At 37.0% G+C, this 17,463-nt stretch overlaps 1 protein-coding gene across 11 annotated transcripts in view; it reads left to right on the top strand.

The window, feature by feature from the left end:
* Positions 1–16,356, top strand: part of LOC121854771 (protein lin-10-like) — a 126,221-nt gene extending 109,865 nt beyond the window's left edge. For all 11 annotated transcript variants that reach the window (XM_042349547.1, XM_042349543.1, XM_042349545.1 and 8 more), the window contains 4 exons: positions 1–213; positions 1,799–1,918; positions 9,466–9,606; positions 12,838–16,356. In XM_042349547.1, the coding sequence (XP_042205481.1) occupies positions 1–213; positions 1,799–1,918; positions 9,466–9,606; positions 12,838–12,909 (546 nt within the window). In that variant the 3' untranslated portion in view covers positions 12,910–16,356. The remainder of the gene's footprint in view (positions 214–1,798; positions 1,919–9,465; positions 9,607–12,837) is intronic.
* Positions 16,357–17,463: the final 1,107 nt, after the last annotated feature.

Raw genomic sequence — 17,463 nt, 5'->3', positions numbered from 1 at the left:
GTGGTGGTACCAAAGATGAAGAGCGAAATCCTGGGTGTCGTGGTCGTGGAGTCAGGGTGGGGGTCTATGGTCCCGACGGTTGTGATCGCCAATCTATCCCCCACGGGTGCTGCTGCCAAGTGTGGCCAGCTCAACATTGGTGACCAAATAATTGCTATTAATGGTGTGTCGTTAGTGGGTCTTCCACTTTCTACCTGCCAGAATTATATAAAGGTAAGAATGAATTGTCATTTTTATCTCTTTGGTTACATGCTATAATTTTCATATACAGTATTGTAGACAGAAATCCATTTGCTCAATTTCCTCAACACATAATGTCTCGATTTTTTTCCTCAAAACATACATTGAATTAAAGGCACATCTTTCACAATATTTTAAAATCAATCCAACACTAATGTTATCCTTCAGTTAATTACAAGAACATTGTAACCATAATTTTTTATCAGTTTTATGTGTTTGTTGAAAGGTTACAAACTTATATATTGTATTATTTTGGTGTAGCATTGTTATATGAGTGGTTGGGAGTGTGTACACAGAGCATAACTTGAGTGTATACTTATATGGATTTGTCTCAACAGTAGATGAAGGGCAGAACACTGAATTCAGGTCAATATATCAAAGGTTAAAGTCACAGCTGATAGTCAGAAGAAAAGAGTGCAAACTGCTTACAGTACTTGTTAGTTTTACTCTGGCATAAGACTCATAACCCTTACTATCGTTGTATTTGTCACTTTCACTTCCCTAACCAGTAAATGAGTTTCCATGCACTAATATGATAATGCTTAAATGCATTAGCTGTAGAGAGATGATTTTTATATTGAAGTTGAGGGTTGCTGGATGAAAGGTTGAATTTAGTCATGCAAAATTCAAAATTTGGTTTTCAAAATGTAACTTATTTCCATGCACCAATGATGTACTGTATTGGTATCTTGCTCCAAAGGTTAGGGTGTACATTCTTCTAGATTCCCCAGTACTTGGTGATGACGAAGTATCACATGATACAAAAACCAGATCAGGGGAAACAAAGGGAGAAAAGGAGGGGGTGGAAGGAAGAAGGGAGCAGGAAAACTGAAAATATTGAAGAAACCCTTTCCTATATTTTCCCTTTTAATACATTTCCTCAGAGAAAGGGAAGGAAGAAGGTAACAATCAGGGGATGGATGAGAATGGAAAGGAACAGATTAGCTAAATAAAAACAGTAGAAACTCTTCAAAACTCTTCTTCTATAGGGAAAGGAAAGAGGAAGAAAAGGATCAGATCTTTTTCTTTACTTGTCTTACAGTAGAAAGGAGAAAATTTATCAAAGTGTTGTCTCTTCCTGTTGTTGAAGGTGTAATTTTAGGTTTTTGAAGCACAAATTGAGCTTCATGTAAAGACCATAGCATAGCACCTGTACCTTGACCATCAGGAGAAAAAGTCCACAGTTGAAATTTAAGTCATTGCTAAGTTTATTGTTATGTATCCAGCCAAGGGATCCTACACACATTTTTCTGGGATTTTTATATTAAAACTGTTCATTCTTGCTTTATTTGGGTCCACTTAAAATACAGTATTTTGTCACCTTTATATCAGTAACCATTTATATGTTGTCTTTAGTTAGAATAATTTGCTTCCACACTTCTTTGTTTTTAAATGTTGGGATTAAATTGTGCTCATGTATCATATTTTATTACATGATATCTGTGCATATCTTTCTCTATAAACTGCAAAATCAATGTTATTATATTTGTGATTGCTAACACCTATATCTTCAAGGGTCAAAATATATATCTTGACTCAACCTTTCTTTATACTTCAGAATACAAAATATAATACTGCAGTGAAGCTTACGGTAGTCCCTTGCCCTCCTGTGGTTGAGGTGAAGATTCGTAGACCTGACACAAAATACCAACTAGGGTTTTCTGTACAAAATGGTGTTGTAAGTATAAAGTGTTTTTAGTTATATTGTTTGTAATTATAAGGTGACTTTTTCTCTATGTAATGTAACTTCTGTCCAGCATTTTATTTATATAGCAATCTGACCATTCAATGTGTCAAACTACTTAGGTACAGTCTCGTTCAAGATTCTTTAAACACTGCTGAAGACAGCTGGCAACTCTAGGCTGTTTGTTTACTATAGTACAGTACTCCCTCTTTATCGACGGGGGTTACGTTCTGTAAACGGCCGTCGATAAAGAAACCGTCGATACCGTGATGGTTACGTAATTTTTCTAACTATTATTAGCATATGTTGAATAAATGTACCTTTAAGCATTAATGCGTTTCCTTTACACATAACCTTAAATAATAGTGTATAAATAATAATATAATAAGTGGACAAAAATACTAGCAAACTTACGATTTCATTTATTGAAGTGAACATCGGTCCTTACAGTAAACAAAACAGTGTACAGTAGGCTACAGTAAAAGTCCAAAAATCCGGATGCCCAAGGCAAATTGTTTACCATTTATTATTACAACACTTTACACTGAAACGCGGGTAGTTTCAACAAAAATATTGTATATTTCCATTCAAGTATTTATTCAAGTCAATTAGGAGGGAATATTATTGTAATACAACAGTTTTTTAACTAAACCATTCGAAAAGTGATTACGGTAACATCTTTTGAACGAAAGAAAGCGCAAGTCATTGTTTTCGTCACGATTTGATCCCACTTTCCACTGTAATACATACGTCATTTCAACAAAAATATTACATTTCCGTGAATGTATTATATCAAGCACAGTATGAATAGAATATCATTGTAATATAACAGAATTTTAACCGAAAACTATTAAAAAAACGAGTAACATCTCAAGAACATCGGAAGCTTAGGTAAAGTCTTTTGTTTTCGTCATGTATTTTATCCTATTTTACATTGAAATACGTCACGTTTCAGCAAAACTACTATTTATTTCCGAGAATATATTCATTCAGGCGCAGTTTAGGTAAAATATACGTGTGATGTAATAATTTTTTAACTGAAAACGATTCGAAAAACACGTACCCTCTAGCCCTGTTCAAGGAGAGGACTGGGAGAAGCTGTTTGGTGCTGCAGACGATGACAAGGAAAATGATTTTGATGGATTTTAATGAAAATATTCAGAAATATGGTATCGTAATATTTATTCAAGTCAATTAGGATATTATTGTAATACAATACAACAGTTTTTTAACTAAACCATTCGAAAAGTGATTACGGTAACATCTTTTGAACGAAAGAAAGCGCAAGTCATTGTTTTCGTCACGATTTGATCCCACTTTCCACTGTAATACATACGTCATTTTAGCAAAAATATTACATTTCCGTGAATGTATTATATCAAGCACAGTTCAAAATAAAAATCCGGCTAAATAATCCGTCGATAATCGAAACCGTCGATAAAAAATCCGTCGATAAAGAGGGAGTACTGTACGTAGTAAAAATTATGAATGAAAGTAAAATTTGATTGGTTACTTAGTTCCCCATTGCTTAATTAATGGTTTCGCTTTGTATTTTCGTATTATATTATATTACGTACTATAGTAAACAAACGGCCTTAAGTTGCCAGCAGTGTTCATAGAATCTTGAACGAGACTGTACATACAGAATAACACATTAACACAAAAAAAAGGGCAGTGAATAATTAATTAACATTTGAAAAGTAAATACAGTGATCCCTCGGTTAACGAACGCCTCGATTAACGAAATTTCGGTTAACGAATTACCTTCCATAAGATTCTTCACTTCGGTTAACGAAAAAATTTTGGTTAACGAATTCCCTACAAATATTTCAAAACCTATTTTCGCCTGCTTTTGCCTGCTGACCAGCTGTAGTATTAGTCCGCCAATACGGTAATCGGTTTTAGGGCTTAAATTCATTACCATTTGAGTAAATATCAAGAAGGTTGTACTATTCAATAATTTTCCAAGTCTTATACATATTAAAGTTTTTAGTCATTTTAACAATTATTTAACATAATTGAAGTACAGGGAACTAGTTTTTAGTGCGCCAAACAGCCGCTTGACTCCCCCAGAATGGCGTCACTTTGTGTGTCTGCTCAGTGGAGGAAGCATCTTGCTCGACTCTCTTGAACATAAACTATTTTTACATTTTTACAGTACAATTATTGGTCATTCTGAAGTTTATTTTACATATTGACAATATATAATGCAGTGCAGTGTTGATTTAAAGAAAATAATCTTGAATTACACCAATTGAACTAAAATTTTATGGGTGAAATGGCTGCATGGGGTGACTTCTCTTCCACCCCAATGCCTTCTCTTCTCCCTTTTCCTCCACCCCCATTCTAATTCCCATCATCATCATCAACCAGGAGCCTTCTACATGCACATCTCAAAGTAGTGTACTTTACTGCATTTCTTTTTAGTTTGTAAGTGATTTTCGGTGAGCTGGAACCAGTTACCCCAAATCCCATTGAAACAATGGTTTCGGTTAACGAACGACCTTCTGAAACGAATTGTGTTCGTTAACCAAGGGACCACTGTACTGTATTGCTAGGAAAGTAACTAAAATTATTGAGATGTCATTTGGACAAGTAATTATACAATTATCAAATTGAGGACAACAGATCCTTAATCAGTATGTTTAGGGGTACATATGTTAAGACTTTGAATAAAACTGGTGAGATCAAGATTATGACCCAAACGGTAAGCCTTATAGGATTATAGGCTGAAGACATTTTTATCTCAGAATTTAAATTTAATGTGTTTAACCACTTGAGTACATCCAGAATAACAAATGAACACAAAAAATTTACCTTGAAAAACCATAGCGGCGAGTAATTAGCGTTAGAAAAGTAATTGCCATTTGAAAATTAAAGATATTTAGAATACAGTGGTCCCTCGATTAACGAACACAATTGGTTCCACAGAGCCAGTTGTTAACCAAAAATTTTGTTAGCTGAATATATTATTTCAATGGGATATTGGGTAATTGGTTCCAACTCACAGAAAAAGTATTCAGGTAGTTTCTCCCCGACTTACGACGGGGTTAGGGACCCAAATCCAGGTCGTAAGTCGAAAATGCAAAAAATAATACATAGAAAATCTAAAATGAAATACAGTACAGTAAAAGTAATCAATGATGAAGAATGATACAGTGTAACTGTGCACTTACCTTTAATGTAATCAGCTGAATGCACACGGGGCCCCAATAATGTTTTAATTATACATGGAGACTACATAAATTGGATGAAGCAGAGGAGGAGACAGGGCTGGGTGGGTCATCAATGTCACTTTCTTCAGACAGGTTAACATACAGGGGACCCTTGCTTGTTGAAGATATTGGATCATCTTTAGGGAGTGAAGAGGCAGCACTGGTGTGGCGTGAGGAGACAGCAATGGGGGACTTCTTAAAATATATGTCCAATTTAGACTGCACAGTTTGCCTTTTCTTTTCATTGTAAATCTCCCTGTAGCAAACAAGTGCATCTTGGATCATTTTGTCAACTTTTGTAAAACGCTCAACATTTTCATCCATTTCGTCAAACATTTGCATCCCCTAATTAATAGTAGAAAATGCCTCTGCCATTTGTTTCACTGAAAATTTTTTGGGGGGTGCAGGTTCTTCTTTTACATTTTGACTCTTCTTCCTCTGCAATTTTCTGTGCATCCTGTTCAATAAGATCCTCATTACTTAGCTCTTCTGCTACACTTTCAACCAACTGCTCAACATCTTCATTATCAATTTCTAGCTCCAGCTGTTTACCCATCTGCACTATCTTGTTACTAATCTTAGAAATTACTTCATCTTCAATAAATCCTTTGAAACTGTTCACATATCTTTTCAGGACTTTCTTCCATATTCCATTCATGCACTGACCTGTAACCTCATCCCATGCTGCAGCTATGTTCTTTATACATTTCAAAATGTTGTAGTAATTCCAAAACTCTCTGAGCGTTTTCTCACCTTCAGTAGCAGCAACAGCCTGAGCGAAGGTCGTATGTAACTAATTCGCTTTAAAAGCAGCAATAGCACCTTGATCCATGGGTTGGATGATAGACGTAGTGTTAGGTGGAATGTAGACTACCTTAACATCAGGGTGCAGGTCATCCAGGTGTGGTGGGTGTCCTGGAGCATTATCCAAAATTAATAAAATCTTGAATGCAATCCCTTGTTGCAGACAATACTCCTTCGCTCGTGGAATGTAACAAGTCGGGAACCAATCCTCAAACAGTACTTAGGTCATCCATGCTTTCTTGTTACTGCGATAAAGCACTGGCAGTGTGTGCTTGCTGACATGCTTAAAAGCCCTTGGGTTCTCCCCTCCCTCAACAGAAGTGTGATTCGGTCCTTGAATGCCTTGAATCCCGGCATGGTTTTCTCCTCTTTGTGGATATATGTCTGTCCTGGCATGCGCTTTCAGAATAAGCCAGTTTCATCCACATTAAATATTTGCTCAGGCAAATAATTTCCCTCCACGATGACACGATCTAGCTCCTCCTTAAAAGCTTCGGCAGTACCCACATCAGCACTTGCTGCCTCTCCACTCACCTTTACACATTGCAAACTGTAACGGTTCTTAAACCTTTGGAACCACCCATGACTTGCTGTGAAGTTTTGGTCGCACTCATCTCCTGCCTGCTCCTTCAGGCTTTCGAAAAGGCTTCTTGCCTTAGCCTGTTGGGTTAGAAGGCTTCAGGGTATACGCTTTTGTATCTGATCTTCCATCCATATCACAAGTAATTTTTCCATCTCATGAATAGGACCTTGTCTTTTTTTCGTTATTATTGTTCCCTTTATAGGTGCTGATCCTTTCACTACCTCACGAATTCGTTCCTTGTCTTTCAAAATTGTCGAGTGAGAGAAGCCAAGGTCGCGTGAAATGGTTGCTACCGTTTTTCCATTTTCATATTGTATTATCATCTTCATTTTCATCTCAAAAGTAATTGACTGTCTCCTTTTCTTCTGAGCACCACCAGAACTCTCACTTCTACGCTTGCCAGTCATTCTAAAGTGAATTAGAAAAAAAAATATTGCCAGTACACAGCGCGATCACTACCGACAACAACGACAGCCAAACACCAACTGAGCGCTCTATAGCTTGGATACTGTAACCACGAGGCGACCCAGCCCATGCGACGCTCTCGTACTGGACGGAAACGTTTCGGTCTAGAAAATACGTGCGTCATTTAAAAATATTTTGGTACCGACTGTGGCGGTCGTATGTCGAATAGGTCTTAAGTCGAGGAGTTGCTGTACATACAAAGTACTGTGTACCAGTAATAGAATTAACAAAACATTAAATATAAACTAAATACAATACTGTACAATAATAAATAAAAAAACAGTAGAATGCTGTATTTTAACTTACTTTGAGGTGTATTTTAACTTACTTTGAGGTGTGTATGTCGTATTCCTGGCTGCTTTGCTTACATATCAAACAGCTGATTGTAGAGGCAGTCGATGATGACATGCCATATTCTTTACAGAGTGCATTGGTTCTAATACCTTCTTCATGTTTCATAATAATTTCTGCACTTTATATTATCAATATGTTAACTGAATTTCAGAATGACCAATAATTTTAATGTAAATACGTAATGCAAAAATATTCAAGAGACCAACAAACTCGATGTTCACTCCATTGTAAACTGAGTTAAGCTGAGAAGATATGGTTTGTGATTCGATCAGCTGAATGGCACACAAAACTGTTCCCTGTACTGTATATATTATCAGTATGTTAACTAAATTTCAGAATGACCAATAATTTTAATATAAAAAATGCAATAATATTCAAGAGCACAACTTTCTTGATATGTACTCCACTGGAAACGAATGTTAACATAGAACCAATTACTGTCTTGGCGGACTAGCCGTTCAGCTGATCAGCACAACAAAGCATGTTTCTCGTAAGGCTGTAGTTAATGAAGTTTTGATCGTTAGTGGAACTGAAAATCCTTATGGGAGCTAATTCGTTAACCTAAATTTCATTAATCGAGGGACCACTGTATATTTAAAAAGTCAATTACCGGTATGCAGTGTCCGGAAGTTTTAAATCGCCTTTATATACATTTTCTAAAAAATATAGACCATCTTTACTATATATACACGTTAGTTTTCACTTTCCAAAAATGTTGCCTGACGTCAAAAATACATTGTGTTTCGGCACTTGGGTTCATACCATGGATTTTGTTAAAATTTCTTACAAAGGTACTACTTTACATGCTGATTAGGGATCTGGATTCACAATTAAAAAAATGACTAATTAGTGTTAATTAATGACCTTTGAAGTAATAAAACATAATTAGAATATTTAAAAGTAAATTACGCTGTGCCCGTTACTTTTAGAACATAATAACATAAGAATGGAGGAAACTGCAGCTGGCCTATTGGCCCATACTGGGCAGTTCCATTTACCCCCAACTCCTATTGCTCATACAGTATATCCATCCAACCTATGTTTGAAGCTATCCAGCGTATTCAAGTTAATGATGATGTTTGGTAACTTGTTCCACTCATCCAGTACACTATTTCCAAACCAATGTTTACCTATTTCACACCTTAATCTAAATTTGTCTAATTTAAAACCATTGTTACGAGTTTGCTACTGGTTGGATAGCTTGAGTACCTTTGTAATGTCCCCTTTGTTTAGCCCTGATTATCGCCCCTCACTCTACGTCTCTCGAGGGAGTGCAAATTAAGATGCTTTAACCTGTCTCCGTACTCAAGGTTCCTAATGCCCGGGATTAGTTTTTCATTCTCCTCTGAATTCTTTCTTAGGATTTTATATCCATTCTGTAATACGGTGACCAGAATTGAACTGCGGTAAATGTATGTTGTGTTGTCAAAGTTAGAGAAACAACCGAGAGCCTGCAATTGTGTGTAAATGAGGCAGAAAGTCAGATCAGCAACCTGGGACTTAGTCACAATTTTCATGATGCCATAAGGCAGCAGGGTCTACCATTAGGCAACACATTATGCTTCCAATATCTTCCCAGGTGGTAGTACCTCTCTGTTTGGTAGCTGCCTACTACTGTATACTAACCCTTTGAAATGTTGTAGAGTTTCACTTTAGAAAGACACCAAGGCTATAGCCTTGGTATCCTAACCCATTTTAATGCAAGAGATTTTCACCCTTAAAAGACACCAAGCCTTGGTGTCTTTTAAGGGTGAAAATCTTTTATATTTGGAAGGATACGTATACCAAGGCTATAGCTTTAATATACTTATCCTTCCTTTGGAAAAGGGGGTCTGTATGCACAAAATATGTGTGGTATGATGGGACAACTCCTAAAATATGTCTCTTTGGGTTGAGTTTTTAAGGGGATATGCTATTTGGAGATTATAATACAGTATAAGTAATGAAATGTGGAAGAATAGATTAAATACAATGAGGTGTTACGTTCAATATACATTTGAACGCAGGGTTAGGTGAAATATTGAGTAGGTTCCAATGATGATATTCTAAAAATGTGAGAGATAAAATAATTTTATAAGTACTGTACGTATTTTATTGAATGTCTTAACTTTGATTGACAGATTTGCAGTTTATTAAGAGGAGGCATAGCAGAACGTGGTGGTGTTCGAGTTGGTCATCGCATTATCGATATCAATAGTCAGTCTGTGGTTGCTGTTCCTCATGAGAAGATAGTGAACCTCTTAGCTACTTCTGTTGGTGAGGTATGTATTGAGGACTGTAACATAAAGACATTATTTTATGTGCTTCAAGTTTATTTTTGTATGTGCCCACACACTGAGGCACGTAGAAGAATGTGAATTTGTGTATCGTATGTACAGTAAAGCCTTGAATAACGACAGTAATGTGTCCTCCAATATTGCAGTGTAAGGTGAATCATCGTATTGTGAATCCTTAATTACCATTAAAATAAAGCAAAAATAATGAGATGCGTTCCCAAGTGTGACCTTTTCATATCTTTTGTGTGGCTTTTTACCCTCTATTCCCCGAAACAATACAATTAATGAAAAGTGCAAACTATATTCTTTAAATGTTTCTGAATGCACTTTATACAATACAAATGAATAATAATATGGTCACACAAGAGGAGATGGGATGCCATTGTTTTCATTAGTGTGTACACCTGGGACGATGGTTCTACATAAGAAAATGAAGATAATAAGACCTTGGTTATAGCTGCAGTAAAATTAATGTAAAAAAATTTATATATATGTTTTAAGTAATGTTATTTAATGTTAATAAATGGAACAATAGAAGTAGCTAACCACTAATGGAAAAGAAAAAAGCGAGACTGTGCTACGCCAACGTATGTAAGTGTGTACATGTGAAAATATATCGTCATTTCTCTACATAAGAATATGAAAGCAACACTTATTTACTGTTCATATATGTTTTAGATAATACTTATGAATGTAAAACAAAAATTCTACTCACCAATGGCGGTAAAGTCTAAAACATAAGGACAGCCAATGATTGTTGTGTGAGTTTTCACTCAAATGACGAAGTCATCAGGTTCAGCTCTGGCTGAACCTATAGGTTCAACTCTTGCTGAACCTATAGGTTCAACTCTTGCTGAAGCTGTAGCTTTCCATAAAGATGCCATAGCTGTTGCTGAAACTGTTACTGAACCTGAAGTTGTTGATGAAGGTGCTTATAATGCTGAATTTGATGGTGTAGCTGAAGTTGATGGAATAGGCCTTCGAATAATAAAGCTGTTGAAAGAACCTTGCTTAGCTGCTTTCTTTTCTCATTATATATCTTCATGTAGAGGTCATTTGCGTTTTTCACATCCTTGTTAATTTTAATGCTTTGTTCTGTTAATGGATCCACTTCAGAAAATATGTTCATTGCTTGCTCCATATAATATCCACAGACCTCTCACCTTTTTCATATAATTTTAATACATCTAGTTTCTCAGCTAAGCTTATACACTTTCTTTAAGCTTTTGAACCAGCACTCCTTTTCTTGTTCAGATGTATGAAAACAAAGGGCCCGCCAAGCTGCGACTGTTTATGCTAGTGATGTTGGCGTCACCACTCACAAGCCCGGCAACCTCCATGCGCAAGGCGTGTTTTTTATTTTATTATTTATTTTTTTTTTGTATAATACATATCGGGATTTAGTTATTATTTATACGAAAATGTACTTTTATTATATTTTTTATTCTAATTTTGTCATAAATACGAAGAAAATAATGGCATAAATTGAATTGGGTCTTAAATTAACCAGGGTCTTAAATATGAGTCGTCGTTAGTAAAACCGTCGTTATCGGAGTTTACTTTGATTTTTTTATGACCAAATTTTTATGTAAAAAGTAAGGGGTCAACTATATATACATAATACTTTTGAGAGGTTAAAATTCTTGCATTTCCAAAGGTCATTTATGGTGAATGATAGCTACCCGGTACATGTACGCAGCATGCTAACCTTACCAGTAAGCATCTTTAACCTAGGCTTGCCTCTAGATTTTTTCTTTATATTGCTACATGAAGAGTAGAACCTCATTCACATTATACGAGGTCCGACACAAAAAAATGAGACTGATGCTGTAACTCTTTTTATTTACCAAATTAAGAAAATTAACTGCGATCGCCTTCAAAGTAGTTCCCTTCTGAGTTGACGATGCTGCCACAGTTCAAAGCAATTCCGCAGATCATGTTCTGTAAGGCTCTATTGAGGAGCTTCTTCGTTTTTGCTTTCACCTCCTCTACTGACCAAAAATTGGTTTCTTTAAGCACGGACTTGATCTTTGGGAAGAGATAGAAGTCGCAGGGAGCCAGGTCTGGTGAGTAGGGTGGGTGCTCAAGCACAGTGCTGTTTTTATTGTCTAAAACTGCTTCACAGACAAAGCATTGTGGGCTGGCGCATTGTTCATCTGACAGCATTTTTGGAACCATTTTTGCACAAACTTTTGTCATGTTCAATTCTTCCGTTAGAATGCGTCAGACACTTTCCCTGTCTAAATTAACTTTCTCACCTATTGCTCGAACACCCAACCTACTTTTTTTCTAACCACATCTCGCACTTTTTCAAATAAATTAATAATTATAATGATAACCATAAATAAATACAAAAATGAAAAAAATCAAGAGTGAGAAACGATATATAGAGTACTGTATGTATGTTGTGTTGTCAAAATAAGAGAGACAATTGAGACCCTGCAATTGTGTGTAATTGAGGCAGAAAGTCAGATCAGCAACCTGGGACTTCGTCACAATATTTGTGATGCCATATGGCAGCAGGGTCTACCATTAGACAAGACATTATGCTTCCAATATCTTCCCAGGCAGTAGTACCTCCCTGTTTGGTAGCTGCCTACTACCTACACCCCCCTGCAGGCCTAGGTGTGAGGTTTATGGTTATTTTTCAACTCGTATACTGTATACTGTACAATCAGCGCCACTCTTAAGCCATACAGACTGGCGGCCTCAAAATTCCTAACCGGCAGCTTCACTGAATCCATCCCTCCCCCACCTCCGTAAACAAATAAACCAGATAATTAATCTGTCGTCAGCCAAGGTGTAAAGCCAAGGGCTACTCCTAAACACGTTAGTATGGATAGTTTCAGAAACAAAGAATTGTAACGATGTTAAAAATAACCTCCAGATTTCCCTCAAATGCCACAGTGTAAAGAATAGCGAACTTTTCTCATTAACACTACATTTAAACACTTATAAACACTACTTAAATGTTTATTACACACATTTTAATGAAAAATTGGAAAATACTTAGAAATAAAAAAAATGGTTCAGGAAATGGAGCTTTCTGATTGGTCCATTCCTTGGACCAATCAGTGCTCCATTCAATAATATAGGTAGCCACTAAATAACTCAAAGCTACTGTAATTATTTATAACTCAGTAACAACATGTATACCAATCTTAACACTTTTTATTCAAGGGATGAATCTGAAATTAATGTCCTTTATTTCCTCAGATTCGAATGAAGACCATGCCTACTTCAATTTTCCGCCTTTTAACTGGCCAAGAAACTCCACAGTATATATAGTGCTTCTTGATTTGTGCAGCTGATAAATTTGTAATTACTACAGCCACTTAAAATTGTCTGGGTGGACCTAGGAGAGTGTAGGTAAGTTCTGCAGTTACCCACTTGATGCTTTTATCAAAATTTAGTGGAAACTCCATATGAACAGCCTTTATGAACAAACATGTTTGTGTCGAAAAAAAACAAAAACTCTTTGGGCTTCCTCTCCCAGCCCAAAGACTTTCCAATGCTAAACCCTGTTTCTACCCTAATGATGAATGAGTGGCAGTCATTCTCAACTTTTTTAATGGTATAAAATCCTGTGAAGCATGTTGTTGGTTTGGAAGTGGGGTATAGATGGATGAGAAGATGCAAAATTAGTCATAAATTTAATATCAGCATGTTTGGATTAAGGCCTTGTTTCTTGTACTGAGTGTATGGAGATAAAAGAATCCATTTTGTATCTCAATATAAGTAGAGTGTTATCTTCATTATTGTGGTGTATAAATATTATGGCCATGAGCTCTATGAGCACAATGTCAGGTATGAAGAGAGTAGTTAGTGCTCTTTGCTTTCAAAATTATTTCTGAGACATTTAACATTCCTTGGCTATACAGTAAGAAGAAACAGACTAAATAAAGAAAACTTGGATGCAGTTAGTGCATTTTTTTATTGAAAGAAGCATTGTTCTCAGATGTTAAGATAAGATATAGCATACACAAGGCAAATAGCCATATCAAGATACTTACTATGTACTGAAATTACTATTCAAGCTTTTGGCTGTGCTTTGATTACATGGCAACTGGCAAAAATGGCATGATCTTTTCCATAACATTGTGATTTGAAGTGCATTTAGGCTTTAGAAGTACATTTCAATGTGTAACTGGTTTTCCACTTGCATAGACTAGGTAATATATAATTGAAATGCCTTCAAATGAACTAATATGGTATCACAGTTAGTTAGGAATAGCTACTACAATATATATGGTACCCTTTCATTTGTGCGTGTGGGTGTAACAGACTTATCAGTCAAGTGGATACTTGCCAGTAAAGTGATAACATAGTGGATCACACAAGTAAAAAGCCATGACCATATTGCTATGGGATAATTAGAACCTCATTTAAATATTATAGAGTTGAAGAAGAGAATTAAATTTACCTCTTTCCAAGAAGACAGAAGATAATTCTTAAGTTGTCACTGGTAATTATAACAGCAGTGTCTGCTGGTATGACCATGCAATATTATATCAGTGAGGCTCTCTCTTAATCTCTGAAAATACTGTTATTATATGAGCCTTGTTGAGGTAATATATAGGGATCATATTTGCTAATGTAATCCATACTATTCCTCAGATATGTAAGTTAAAAGTTAGTCATATTTTCACAGTCACTGCACAAGTATATTTTAGTTCAAAGTGTGACTTTGCTTCAATCCAGGGAAAACTCAGAAAAACTGGCATAGTAGTATCTGAGAATTTCATGACAGTATATAAATGTATATCATTGCATTTTATTGCAACCAACTTTACTTTGCCATCAATTGAAGGTAATGACAAGAATCTTGTTCATATAATTCCCTCTATTTACTGATAAACCTTAAGTTTATATAGAGGAGCATATCATTAAACAGTTATAAACCCTTGCAGGACTCGTACCTTATTTGCCCTTGAGCTCGTCATTATAGTAGAGTTCAGTGGACCACTGGAAGATATTGTTGAGCCGCATTTGCCCTCGTGCTCATTTTACACGTAAAACGATGCATACTTAAATACTTTGTTCTAAGCATTTTGATCTAGACAATTAAATCCAAACCCCTCAAAAAGTCCAATTTCATTTGTACTGCTTAAAAAACTTTATTCTTGTTACAAAAGTAGATATTGACATATTTAAAAGATTCTTCAGATGGACAGTTAACTTATATAGCAAGCATGATAGCTCTTGATACAGAGGCTGCCATTATGTTCCAGTGACCCACGGCGTTGTGTACTGTGTTGCCTTTGTGCCTGATACGGAAGAGCAAGTAAAGTGTACAGTGTATATGTGAGTCTCGTAACAATAAATTTGTGATGGTAGGGAAACCTCTGTACAGTATATATATATATATATAGTGCTATCAGGTTTGTCTTATTTTTATTATAACTAGGTAAGACATGAGTAGCCTTACCCATGTTCAATATTTATAATGTCCACATTGTGTTCTGTATGTAGTTTTTTCCTCAAGTTATTCTGAACATATTCTTACATTATGAGTGCAAAAGCTGTAAGCTAAGTTCTTATGGTGTGAAAACTGCTCTTTGTGACTTGACATATATCACTAATTCTTTAAAAAAAATATATCACACTCCTAAGTGGAGATATTCTCTGCTTGCTTCATTATTTGTGACGGCCAAACATTTTAAGATCTATTTGGTATATCTATGGATGTACAATTCTTCACTTATGGGGAAAAATTGCCTTGATATTCCAACTCATCTTTAAAATTATTGGTCAAAATTTTCTGTGAATGAGTGAACATAAAACAGTGATGGCAGTTGGGTTATTTATACACTTGCATTTGTAATTCGTTTTATTGTACATGAGAAAAGTGGCTTTGTAACACCAGAGTATCAACTCTTGTTCCAACTCCTGAGATCTGTGATTATATAAGCAGTTGTCATGACAAGGCTAATTTTCCTTAGGTAGCAAATACAGACACGAACTGTACACAAAACCCTTTTGGGTCTTGTACTTTGGTGATCACATTACTAAAGCAACCCAAACAATTGCTTACACTTAAAGTAAGCAACAAAGAATGCCATTATTAAAACTCCTTAAGCTGTGGATGAAAACCTCACTTCCATGTATCAACTGGAAACTGTGTCTTATAAGTATGTAAGACAGGGTGTAAGGTCACACAGTGGACTTTCATAATTGCACTAACACAGAAGTTTGTACAGTTCATAGTTGAAAAAATAATGCACTGCAGTTAAGCTATGCAATATTTTTTTTTGAACTACAACCTCAATATAAATTGCTTACCTTACACTCTTTCTTCCTAGGAACTCATAGGTGCATTTCCAATCATCACACAGAAACACAAGGTTATAGGAGGCAAGTACATATGACCACTTTACAGCACAAGCCTTTCCATGCTTAGCCAATGACAAGTGACAATAACTTAACTGGCATACAACAGACCACTCACCAAACCTAAGCAATGACAAGTGACAAAATTGTAAAATCTTATGACTGTTTATGGCAGACCATACACAGGCTTTGCCACTGACAAGAGTTATGATGCACCTAAAACCTTTGAAAATGTTTACTGTGTGATGATTTATTATATATATGTATTGGTGAAGAGAAATGAAACCAAAGGATGAGATCAGTAATTACATTAGGAAAACTAATATGATGTCACCATGTTGTGTGCCATATGTACTGAAGTCTGTTCTGCCAGTCAGTTCTTAATAAAATGGTTGTTAAACACTTCACTTGTTTTTTACATAACAAAATGATTTAGGAAATTATACTTATTCTAAACCATAAAGAATTTCATCACAGAAAGACTTAATTGATGCCCACATAATAGCCTGTGTAATTGATGCGCATATGACGGTCTATGTATACATACTGTACTTATTTCTAATTGACATCCAAATTCCAGCCTCTCTCCTCCCACCCTCTCCTTTTACCCCCACCCCTTCTCCTTTCACTTCCTCCCCTTTCCTTCTACCCCCACTCCCTCCTCTCCTACCCTGTTCCTCTATCCTTTCATCCCTCCCTCTCTCCTTTGCTCTATCCTTCCACCCCCATTCTTTTAGCCCACCCTCTCTCCTTCCTGTTTGTCCCTCTATCTGTCCACCCTTCCCCCTCTCCTTCATTTACCTCCTCTCTTTCCATCCACTCCATATCTCCCTCTTTCCATCCACCACCTCCCTTTCTCTCACCTTCCACCTCTCCCCCTCTCCTTCCACTCCTTCCATCAGCTCCCCCTCTCCTTCCTATGTGCTCTCTCCACCCCTCCCAATCTCCTTCCATCCCTCCCTATTTCCTTTCACCCTTCCCCCTCTCTCCTGCCTCCTCCCCCTCACATTCCACCCTTCGCTCTCTCCCTCCACACCCTACTCCTCACCTTTCCCCCTCACCCCTGGTGCCCTTCAATCCCTCACGTGTCCTCTACTCCCTTTGATGCCATCCACCCTGTGCCCTCCAATTCCCCTTGTAACCTCCATCCCCTGGTGCCCCCCACCCATCTCTGGTGGCCTCTAACCAGCACCACCTGCCTTCCAACCCCTGGTGTCCTTCACTGACCACCTGGTACTCTCCCCCCTGGGGCCCTCGACCCCCCCAGAGCCCTCGCCTACCCCAGTCCTCTCAACCCCCTCTTGTGCCCTTCACTGATCACCTGGTGCCCTCCACCCACATGGTGCTTTCCACCCACTTTCTTGTGCCTTCCCAACCACCTGGTGCTACCCAACCCTCGTGCCCTCCATCCCCACTGGTTCCTTCAGCCTCCCTAGTGCTCTCTAAACCCCTTGTTCCCTCCACACCGCCTTCTCCCATCACACCCCTCTTTCTCCCTCACCCTCCCTTCTC

The sequence above is a fragment of the Homarus americanus genome, unplaced genomic scaffold (genome assembly GCF_018991925.1).
Source record: "Homarus americanus isolate GMGI-L3 unplaced genomic scaffold, GMGI_Hamer_2.0 scaffold53233, whole genome shotgun sequence".
Taxonomy (NCBI): Eukaryota; Metazoa; Arthropoda; class Malacostraca; order Decapoda; family Nephropidae; genus Homarus; species Homarus americanus.
The sequence above is the reverse complement of the archived record's forward strand: the minus strand, read 5'-3'. Positions and strand labels throughout refer to the sequence as shown.